General features: G+C 44.3%; 1 protein-coding gene across 1 annotated transcript; it reads right to left on the reverse strand.

Moving 5' to 3' along the window:
• Positions 1-9,535: 9,535 nt before the first annotated feature.
• On the reverse strand, positions 9,536-11,382 carry NRSN1 (neurensin 1). The gene is made up of 2 exons (XM_010194248.1): positions 11,188-11,382; positions 9,536-10,266 (listed from the first exon to the last, which is right to left on the reverse strand). Exons 1-2 carry the CDS (start codon positions 11,374-11,376, stop codon positions 9,868-9,870), a joined length of 588 nt encoding a protein of 195 aa, XP_010192550.1. The 5' UTR covers positions 11,377-11,382; the 3' UTR covers positions 9,536-9,867.
• Positions 11,383-11,683: the final 301 nt, after the last annotated feature.

Raw genomic sequence — 11,683 nt, forward strand, 5'->3', positions numbered from 1 at the left:
TTTTTGCCTGGACTCTCACTCATATTCTGGACCCCAGGCTTTGTGCTAGCACTGATACGCATGTGTAGCAGGCAAAGTCAAGCTCCTAATCCAAGCTCCCTCTGTAGACTCATTTGCTTTTGTTCTGACTCCAAAATAAAACATTAAGAAATTTTAATTCCTCTCCTGAATACCCAAGTTACAGCCTTAATGCTGGTGATTTCCAGGAGGGTGGTCCTGCCCTATCCCTGCTGTGCAAAAAAGCACCAGCCAGGTCTTTAAACCACCATGCTAAACGCATTTGGCCTAGGTGCTTATACTGGCTCCAGTCCTCTTAGCTCTCCAGGTCACGACTGGAGAAAAATTGTTGTCCAGAGGACGATACAAAAGATCTGAGATCCTGGCTGAGTCACCCTTAATGGAAGAGGCAGCTTAAGAATTAGCCTGAAATTGGATGATGTGGAAGGGTAATGACCACTTGGGATCCACTTTAAAATCCTTCCCCTTTCTCTCTTATTTTGAAGGAGCTGACTTTCACAGGAAGGAGAAATTTTGGCTGGTGCTTGCAAAAGGTAGCAATAGCATGCAATAAAGCATAAATAACAATACCAAAGCACTGTTGACCCTGTAACAACTTCCAGTGGCGTTGAACAAATGGTGGCCTGTGTCGTTCTATCCTCAGCATGATCTGATTTCCTCCTGTCTCTTCAGAGAGGGAGAAATGGAGCACTTTTAAAACAAGCATAAAATAAAGAACAGCTTGCAGAGGTGGTATGTAAATCAAAACCTGTATTGAAAAGTGGCAGGATGCTTTTGTTAACAAAGTATATATCTATAAATAGAGTTGTGTGCTGCTTTTTTATCACTGTGCTACTTGTGGTTTGGGGTTTTCTTCTCCTTCACCCTGTTCCCAGAGGAACATCAGGCATGTGAGCCCCCCAAGGGGTGTGGGAAAAAGGCACAGAATTGGAGGTTGATGGTGCTTTTGTTGTAAACTGATGAAGAGAGTGGCTTTTGCCCCTAAGTCTGAAGCTCTCCAAGCCTCACCATTCGGAATAAAAATCACATTTTCCTTGTAGTGGGAAACTGTGATGAGACATTGAACAAAAGATTTTATAAGCAGGTTCTAAGGGAAATTACATTTCTTATGACTCACTGCATTGCTTTCAAATCTTTTTAAGGCCATTTCTTCTCTCTTCTTTCGCATGGTATCTATATCAGAAACCACAAAAACCCCCATTTGGCTTGTCAGCTTTCAGATATGAAAAAAATTTGAGTTTCCTCCTCATTCAAAAACTTTACAGAATGAAAAAGCATTGCTAGAAGTTCATAATTCAAATCCAATGCATAATTTGGTAGGATAGATCCTGTCAAGATGCTGAAAACAACCAAGACTACCTAATTTATTTTTTAGCAATTTTTTTTTTAAAGTAATCTTGCTGAAATCAGTCATTAAGAAAACTGGAGCTGTGCTGGCTGGTGCCCCTTACCCCGTGCTGTTTTTCCTAGCACAGGTGAGTTGTGTGAGTGAGGCTCAGCTCCTCCATTTCTCACAGTCGTGGCCTGGGAACTGCAGCTGCTTGGAAGGAGATAAGTTAGGAGGGGTCTTGGGGATCCTGTTCGGGAACATCCAGCCCTGGGAGAGAGGAATAAGTACCCCAGCCTTCAGCTGAAGCAGTTTCGTGGAAGAACCAGTTGATATGGAATAGAAGCAAGGAGCTGGGAATTGACAGACCACAAAGTCAATGCTTGAGGTAGGAGGGAATGGCTATTTTACTTGTGAGTACTTAGAGGATGGGTACTATACTCCTGTCTTTGCACTTGCATGGGTGAGTGGATTCTCCTATTTGAGGGAATAAAATATCTTCAGACTGCAGTGATATGCATATTTTTCTACTTATCTTAGTTGGGAAGGACTTCTGATTTGACTGATTTAAACGTCTTTGCCTCAGTGAGGTGATGGGGTCAGAGATGAGCAGTCATGCTGCTGCTATGCTTTGGATACCCAGGTTGGTACCCTCACGCAGAACCTGTACTGCCACAGGTTGTGATTTTGTCACTGCATATCATCTCTGCATCCATCTGTTTCTCTGCTGCCCTTGTTTCTTCCAGGTTGGTTGTAAAAAATGGTATTTCTAAAAATAATGCCTGTGCTCCATGTTATTTCTCAGTTAAATATTGTTGCTGCCAAGCTGGCACCCTCAGAGAAGCCTTGGCTTTACACCTTCCCCTGCCATTCTCTTACCTCTCCTACTGTTAGCGCCAAACAGAAATAAACTTGGCAAGCCAAGAACTAGGATTTGCATTCACTGTTTAAAAGTAGTCTTCAGAGAAAGAGAAGTGGGTAAAGGCTATTTCTCCTTCCCATGCAACAGAAGATCTAGTTCAGGATGACCAAAGAGGTCATAGTTCAAAGCATCCTGGCGACCTGGTTATAAAGGGCTTATCCCAGGAGAGGGAAGGTAGGGTTCCTGTTGGGTGCTTCTGGCTGAGGACTGCACCCTCAAGCACATCTGATTCTTGCAGGTGGACCCATGTGTGCGGAGGGAAGTGGCCATCTGCTGTGGTAGCACTGTGCCTGCTCATGGGGATTAGAGCCTTTCCCTGGGAGAGCCTTCTCAAGTGTTTCTGTGGCCAAACTGAAGCAGAGGGGTTTTTGCAAAAAAGGTGTGATGTTTCTTTTGGGGGGGAGGCAAAGATAATTAATCTCAAAAGCTTTAAGGTTAGTGTTAGGCTTTTTTCACTTACTAACTTATCCACACCCAGATATACTGCTGGAGCTCCGCAGCAGGGAGAGCCACCATGCTTCTCGGTGCCCCTGACCTTGGCTGCTGGTTTTGGGCAGGTGACTGGTTGTGAGTGAGGGATAGAGATCGTGGCATGCTGACTGACCTAGAAATGCTTGCAACTGCTTTCAGACAAGTGCCTACTTCTCTGGAAGCCTGCTGCTTCCACCAGGAAATGAAAAGGACTATGCATATCACTTCATGATCAGGGCTCCTGTACAGAAAGGAGCTTATGTATGTGTCAGACACTCAGCACCATGGGTATCCATGAGTATTCAGCACCATCCACCCATGGCTTAATTCCCTGGCACCTGGTGCTCCCATCAGCTCTGCCCCCTTTCCTGCTCACCCCTGCCTACAAGTAATTAATCCCCTAACATGTGGGATGTAGATTGTAGTCTTTGATACCTCTGGTTTCTACATTTTGCTGTGCCCATGCCTGAATGGAGGTGTGACACATGTAGGAGACACAGTCAGCACCCTCCCTGTGGAGCAGATCTGGAGATACTTTGACATATGCTTTGGGATTCTTCTAAACCAACATCTGTGTGATCCACAGCTGAGTGTTTTGAAGGTGAGGACTCAGTGGCCTGGTCTACACTGCTCTCGAAGATTGCTTTGGGAATTACCCTCTGTATGCCTGCCTGCTGGGTTGCTTGCAGATAGCCTTTAGATAGACTTGGCAGCATACCAGACAGGGATCAGAGCCCTCTCAACATGGATACCAGGCATGCATCTGCAGAGAGAAAATGATTTGGCTGTCAGCTCTGGAGCTACTTTTGAGCCTTTGGTTTGTGCTGCTGGTTCAGGCAGGTGAAATTCTGTATGATCTGGAGGATGCTTTTAGGCTAATCATGTATGGTGTCCGAAGAAAGAGCAGTTTGGTTCAGAGGTCAACGCTGGGGTGCTCCTCAGGGGGCAATCATTGCTGCTGGAGGGACAGTGGTCAGGCAGAAGATCCAGAGAATGCCCCACATCAGGGCAAAGATTTGATGGCAGCTCATCAGACATATGTTTAAACACAAGACACATTTAAACCAACTAACTCAACCTACCACTTCCCAGTGCTACATGATCACCTGGAGGTCAGCACAAACTAGTTGCAGTCCATTCTTTTGTGATTTTGAGCTACGCATGGGCTGGTTACATGTGCTGCAATCATCTCTCTTTAACTGTTGTTCACTCCAAGGGACCAAACTACTACCATAGCCCATGCCATAAGTACTCCAAGAGATGATGATGTCCTACCCTGGGGAAAATTGAGACATGGCTCAGGCTCTCAGGGTATGTGGATGTTCACATGGTTTTGGAAAAATGCTGGAGCAGCCCCTACCCTCAGAGCTCAGCTACAGGAGCTGAAAGGAGCTGGCACTGGCTCTTGTGGCCATACTGGGTTGCAGCAACTGCCTCAGCTCTGCTTGTCATTGGTGGCGTGCCTTGCTCTGGGCCAGATCAGTCACCTTTCCTTTGCAGGGGGAGATGATGTAGATGGGCCCACTTTGGTTGCAGTCTTTCAAAGCAGTGAGCCAGAGAGCCAACCATCCTCTGTGTGATGGATACTGGGGTACTCTCTGATCACCTGTGCTTCTTGGAGATAGTGACAAAGTGTTCAGCAGTCTTTGAAGTGTTTGTTTTTTTCTTTTTCTTGGCAAAAACTTGCTCTGGTTTCAAGAGAAATCCCTCTACAAGGAGTCAGGTGAGAGCTGAACCCAGTCCGAGCAAGAGCTCTCGGAAGAGATTTCTTTATTATAGTATATTAAGGGGAAAAATGTGTTCTCATTCTGGGGACAATGCACTTGTCCGACAATAGGGTCCTCGTGCTTGTCTAGCCATCTGTGGTGAATAGAATATTGATGTTAAAAGTTGTTTGTGTTTTGGTTTTCTTGTTGTTTTTTTTGTTTAATGTCTACTTCCATTAAGATTTTAGCCACCATATTATGATTTTCTGGCCACAGGTTTTAGACCTGTAGCAAGTTTTTCTGTGCTTTCTATATTCCCTTACTATTTCTTCTGATCTTCATTGACAGATGACCAATGTTGATGCTTGAAATGTTGCATTTTGCCAGATCTCCCCCAGGTACTTCTTCCCTCTTGCCTCTCTTCCCCTTCATCTCCCTCCTGTCTGTGCTGCAGACCTGCCTCCCCTGTGCCGCTGTTCCAGGCAGGCACATTTTGCCTCCCCTCTGAGATGTGCCTGGGGCAGGGGTCCCTCTCACCTCACCCCTGCTGCTGTGCCAAAAATAGACGCAGGGGCTGAGGAAGGAAATGTCAGGGCTTGAGGCTCCTGAAGGAGGCAGGGAGAGAAAGGGCAGCAGATGCTGAAGTCATTAAGAGAGTAGACACAGGGAAATAATGACATTCCCGAAAGGCCTCTCGCTGGCCAAAAAAGCAACCCCAGCCTCAGAGTGGGGGTGCCTTTAGCTAGGCAATGGCCTGAAGTCATGAGTCTTGAGACCGAAATGGCTGGAGCAGCATATCTAGTACATTGTTAAATTGACTAGCTTATTAGCAGTGTTTAAAAATGCTCTCCCATCTTTATTTGCACAAACTCATGAATGGTAAACTATGGAAAAACTGGGCCTGCAAAAAAGCAGCTGCAAATGATTAGACAAAATGATGAAAAGTTAATTGATGCTGTCCCTTCTGTCTGCAGAGCTGTTAGAAGTATTTGCCTGACCTACTGTTAATATGCAGAGATTTTAATCACAATCCCTCTGTAAATTATCTGACAGCAAAACTGAATTTTGCCCTGCTTAATGTATATCAAGGGAATTGATGCAGGAAATGCGTGCTGTGTGGTCTGCCGCATGGCCAGATAAGAGCTGAAGAAAATCAGGATGTGGGTGAATTGTTTGCCCAGAGATCAGAAGACTCCAGGAGCACAGGTGGTCTCTAAATATCGGAAATAGGAGGAGACTGTGTGTGTCTCCCCATTGCAATGATGTTCCCTGGGGACAAACTGTGCCTTGGGGATGACCTGGCAAAATCTAAACATCGCTTCTCTAAGTAGTCTGTGGGTAATGCTCTGTACAGATGCTGCTTCTTTTGGCGGTGGAAGTGGAGGGAGCAAGGCTGAAACTCCAAAGCCATCTCAGAGAGCATCGTACCATCTTGCTACCCCTGGCATGCAGTGAACTGAGAGGGCAGCCTGCTGTGTAATGGCAGGATGACCCATCAGTGCTGAATGAGCCAAAACGCCAATTCTGTTATTTTACCAAAATTGTTGCTCTGCTATTAGTCCTTTAATAGAAAGCTGCTGGCAAAATGCATCCAACTAAGGTTCTTGCAGTCTTTTGCTGCCTCCCTCACATTGCATGTCCTTGGGGGCTGAGCAGTCTCTCCATTGTATGGGTTCTGCTGCTGCTCCCCCCCGCCAAACCTGACTCTCAGCTGGCTGCTGGTCAGGATGCTGCAGCCTCCCCTCTCTGCTGCTGCTTTTATGAAGAGCTGTTTGCTTGCACTTGTGCATGATTAAAAATCTCATACTTGGAAATAGCAGGCTGAGGCTGCAGCAGAAACTGGGAATTAAATCTGCTTACAGTCAGCTTGGGAGGAGGGATGTTTCTGTATCTCTGCTTTTGCCTGTGATTCACTGTGTGCTAGGAACAAAAGGAAAATGAAGGGGTCAAGATAGCCCAGAGCAGGGAGGACAGAACAGATGCTAAAAAAAAGCCATTTCTGCACAGTGTGGTAGGGGAAGCAGATCTAAACTTCAGGAGAGCATTTATTAACAAAAATGAAGTCAGTGATTACCACTCGGACTGAAGATTGTGATTTCCTTCACCACAATTGTGTAGAAAATGGTGTTGGGCTAGCTATGGTTGCATTGTAATTTTAAGCCAAATGAGGCTATAAAAGGGGCAAGAAATAAGATGAGCATGGAGAAACTGAAAGAAGCCTCTTGAGTGGGGAGGTCAGAGAGTTGTAAAAAAAGAAAAGCTTGTCTGCTCAAGCCATATTTTATTTGCACAAAGGAGTCCATTAATGTGCCCTTTGGAAAGGTGATGGCAGCCAGCACGGAAAGGGGAAGTCCCAGGCAGTCCCAGAGTGGAGCGTCTGCTGCAGTTTGGTGGGGATGGGAAAAGGGAAAAAGTTATATAGTAAGGAAATGGTATGTGCAGGGACAAATTGCCCTCAGCCTCACTGGAAAGTTCTCAGAGAGCTTGGCTGCCCCTCACTGCTCCCCAGCCAGAGGCCAAGTCACAGGCATTTTCCAGGAGAACAAGCAAAAAGCACATCTCCACCGATAGTTTGCTGATGCTTCAGCTCCTGCACTGAAGGATGAAGGTGTTAAAACATTACAAGGAAATGAATCTTGAAAATGTTTCTTACATGTCTTAAACTTGCCAATATGTGGGTTCTTAATAGTAACAGAGTAATTTTCTGCTCAGTACTTCTACAACAGCCCTGTGTGGCACTGATTCTCTGCTGTGAAGGATTGCAGCCTCTGGAAGTCTCAATTCTGGAAAAGCTCTAAGCAACCGAAACAAGGGTTTAATGAAGTGAAATGTGTGTGGCAATGTTAGTCATGACAGGGTTACCGGCTTTGCTGCTGCTGCTGCAGCTAAACTCCAAACACATTTCCTGTGCCAGCAAGCTTCAGTAAGACCCTCAAGGGTTTTTCTTCCTTGCTGACACCTAGGTAAAGCCATGCATGACTCACCCGCTCTTGTACTGTGAAAGCATGTTCAGTTCTGCAAGAGCAATGCGCAATGTGACCGGTGCACAATGTGACCGAATGTCTGGTGCTTGTATTGGCTCTATTTGTTACCTGTTGGGCCAGTTGCCCTTGGGATAAAAATTTAGCAACATTTGCATGTGTGTCTGTATTGGGGGGGTGTGTTTTAAACAGAACTGCATACCTGCATAGCTACTTTGGGTAAACAAGCCCAACGTGTGCTTTCCACCTGGATTTTTCAGTCAAACTTCCAGTATAGTGTTAACAAAAGGTACCTGGAGAGAAGGGACTCAGTACTCACAACAGGAACCCTCACTCTCGTCTCCTTTGGTGAACTTCACTGTAGAACTTGAAATGTCACATTTCCTCCTTGCACGATTTTTTAATTAAAATCTCCCCATTGAAAAGGTCAGGACAGCTTGACTCTCTACTGCCCACACACTGATAGCCGTGAAAGCTAAGTGGCAGTAAACAAAATTCTTTGCAACCTGAGAAGAAAGCACTGAGGAGTCTCTCTGCCTGGAATAACCAAGGAACAGGCTGTCCGCACGTCCCAGGTGCTGTGTAAGGAATTGTTGCCCATCACCCCTGTTTTTGCTGGCTTTATAAATAATACACTGCTCCTCACCTTGCCAGTCTTCTCATCTTTTTCTCTTTAGCACTGCTCCATCTGCTTAACCCCCAAGATTACAACCTTATTATTAAGATCAGGTGCAATGTGTTTTCATGCTTCTAATATATGGATGCCAGTAAGTTGTAAGATGCACCAAAACATACTTTCATTCTCTGTAAATGTGTGCACATGATGAGCTCTTGATTGTCCATCTCTTCAGTGCTAATGTTTGGACACTGCAATTGCATTGCTAAGACAGGCACTTCCCTTTCAGAGCAAAATTCTACTTTCAATAGTGTTGTCAGCCACAAAAATTACTGCAGATTCAGCTGAAACATCCAAACACGTATGTTCTAGTTTATTTAAGTTGTGGAAGTATGAAGAGAGTCACAGATCACAAAATGTTTTCTCAGCAAGGGAAAGGGCACAACTGTTACCAGGTACCTGCCATTACTGTTCTGGAATCTTTTTTTTATGTAGCACCAAAGTGACTTCCTCACCTATGAAACCTGAAAACACAGACTGCATTAGGAGACCAGTGAATTTCAACTGCAGATTTCTCCTTTCAAACTGAAATACTAGATAATATTATAGAGAAACCTGTTAGACTAGAAAGAGACTTTTCACAAAAAGCCATGGTTGGCTCACGCCTAGAATTTTATTCAATCCATTCAAAAAATAGACAGAACTATAAGGTGACACATATTGTCAGAGAGTACAAATGTCACATCTTTCTTAATACAGTTTAATTTAAATCCATAGATTAAGACAGTGAAATAATTGCCCTGGGTGGGAAAATAATTAAGGGTCTCCAGTGAAAGGACAAATCTTCAGGTAAGCATTTACACAAACTTATCTGATTAAGCATAATTTTTTCTATCCTCTATAAAAATATAAACAACATTTCAAAATGTCTTTAGATAAACTTTAAGGTCATCTAACATGGCATTAATGTACTGACAGAATATGAGGCCTGGGCACGTCAAACCATATTTAGTAATCCATACCTGGCCAAAACAGAAACATTTTGTACGAGCTTCAAACATAATACAATATAATGAAATAAACAATAACAAATCAAAGATACACAAGTATGATGTTCCTCCTTCCATCTGAATTCCTTATCTTTATTTTGCATTTTTTGTTAACGTGGCAATGACCAAGACAAAAGTGGCAGTTTTGCACGGGTTAATCATAACTCAGTATCAAGTCTAATTTGCTTTTCCCAGAAAGTAACATTTCTGGGAAGTGACATGTGCCAGGATCAAATTAAGGGCACTCACTGTCATGTATATTTTACCTGTGCCTCATTACTTTGATGCAGACTGTAGCATGTGAAAGGAGGACAAGTGCAAATTACAAGGGCAGAATCTTGGCTTCTCAGACAGCAGAACCAGGAGATAAAAGTAAGACTAAATGGTATTTTTAAAGGCAAGAAGAAAATTAAACAAAAAGCCAAGCCATCTAAACTTTAAACAGTGCAGAGTAGTTCCTGGTACAGCTGTCATAAGTGCACCCTACGTTTTCCAGGGATGCAATCTGATAAGCTAAACACCTAATTGTTGTTGCAAGGACTTATTGGTTCAACACAGATTAAAATGTTCTAATACACTGAATATATTGATCACAGGTCTAATCACGTAACTGCCCTATTCCCGATCCTAGATTTGTATTGGAGCAGCTTTCCCATCAGCTGTGTGTTTGTATAGCAGAGCACTTGATGTTGTAATTGACTAGCACGTATGCCAACAACAGCTGATATTTTCCAGTTAAAGTGATCTACAAGTGAGAAACAAAACCTAAAGAAAGGGTCAGGTTTCAGATAAAGGCTGGACATTTTGGACTTTGGACAAAGTAACGGGTATCTTTGATTCTCCTGGTGCTGGCGCTTTTGTGACTGGGTTTGCATGGGCTTTTATATCGGCTATTCTCTCCTTAAATCTCTGCTGGAGGTACTTTTCTTCTTTGGAGTAACTTTTAGCAAAAGCAGACATCAGCAGACATGCTGCCACAGTGGACCCTCCAATGCAAAACAAGATTGCCCCTGCCAGCTTGCATGTATCAAGGGACCCGTTAAACTGAATGGCACGGGTATCCACCACAACAAAATCATCTCTCCCAAGAGCCTCGATTTTCGGTGGTACAAGAAAACCCACTACAAGAACCGTTAAACCTATCAGCATAAAAGCCGTCCCGGAGATGAGTCCGACCTGGAAAACAAACAAAAAACCCCCAATTAATAGGACTTTCCAGTTTTCAGTTTGCAATTGGTCCTATGAGGTACTTAGCTTTCACACTAACTTGCAGGTACAGTTTTCTCTTCTAAGAGAAGGCTGGTATTTGTCTTTCAAGTCATATGTGGCCCAACTAGAATATACAGAGAACTGTCTTTTTACAACTAATATAATTTCAGTATTGACATTTCTGGAAACAATGGAACATGCATCTACATATGTAAATAGCATTTCATGTCCAAAGGCTCCATCACAGAGCAGATCACAGTTTAACCCCGGTGCTGTGTGACTGATTATTTCTTTAGCTTTAGGTGGTGGTTAGCACCAACAGTTCAGACCCTGCTGACAGTCTGTGCCATATCCACCACTTGCTTTGCAGGGATTAGAAGGAAGCTCCTATTGCTGTGAAGGGTTGGATTAGATGGTCTCACAGGCCCCTTCCAGCCTCTGGTGCTCTCCAATTCTGTCAAGTTCCCTGACCTTAATGGAGATCTTCCAGTTTTCTTGATCCTTAGGTCACACAGCCCCAGAGTTACTGCTATCAGGCTAACAGTCCTATCCCCAATAATGTGGCAAAATTATTATGGGTGCAGAGCAAGTGTAAACTATGCTGAGGTAAATGATGCTGTAAAGCTACAGGTGTGGTTTCCCAGACAAGATTTTGATGTTTCGGTGACATGGCTCCTTGTGACAGAGAAACCAGAGGATCCAAAGATCCCAGGACTCCCTTGGAAGCAGACTTATTTTGGTAAGAGTACCCTGTTTTCAGACAGATTGTTATTCAGCCATCTCAGTGAAAACTAAACAACAGCAGGCCTTTCTGGGTGAATGCCTAAAATCATTAGTTACACGTGAAAATCCAGAATGGGAGGTTCTCTCTCTAGCAACAGGCAGTACCTTCCAGAATGTAGAGCTCCACCTGCTAGGCGATCTCTGGATCTGAAAATCATCCTCATACTCCCAAATTGAAGCTGTGCAGTCCTCATAAAACTGATGCAGGTAGGACCGAACTCCATAGCGTTGGTACCCTCCCTCGGTGCTGCCCTGTGCATGCTTGGACCCGCAGATGTCAGCATAGGAGCTCATCCTTCCTACCTGCAATGAGAGGTTTCATGCAAAGCAGATCTTGTTACTGATCTGGCAAGAGAGCAAAGCCAGCCACAAACTCTGCAGGTGGCATCAGGAAAAGCTGCCTAGGAGAGACCTTTTCTCTCCTGGGTTTTTTTTCCAAACCAAGAAGTGAGCCTGGAAGAGTTGCATGCAGTGACCTAGCTCAAGCAAACCCAAGGCACTCTGCGTACTGGTGCAGAACAGACTAAAGGTGCTGCAGGGAACATGCCCTCCCATACACTGGGTGCCTGCTCCCTGTCCTTCACACTGGTGTGGCTACTGG

This window comes from Mesitornis unicolor, unplaced genomic scaffold (genome assembly GCF_000695765.1).
Source record: "Mesitornis unicolor isolate BGI_N332 unplaced genomic scaffold, ASM69576v1 scaffold3881, whole genome shotgun sequence".
NCBI classification, from domain to species: Eukaryota; Metazoa; Chordata; class Aves; order Mesitornithiformes; family Mesitornithidae; genus Mesitornis; species Mesitornis unicolor.

Bases quoted from the DNA above. Each gene is read 5' to 3' on its own strand.
- NRSN1 (XM_010194248.1), bottom strand. From the start codon at position 11,376: ATGAGCTCCTATGCTGACATCTGCGGGTCCAAGCATGCACAGGGCAGC. The intron at 10,267-11,187 runs GTACTGCCTGTT...TTTGTTTTCCAG, and splicing joins GGAGCTCTACATTCTGGAAG to GTCGGACTCATCTCCGGGAC.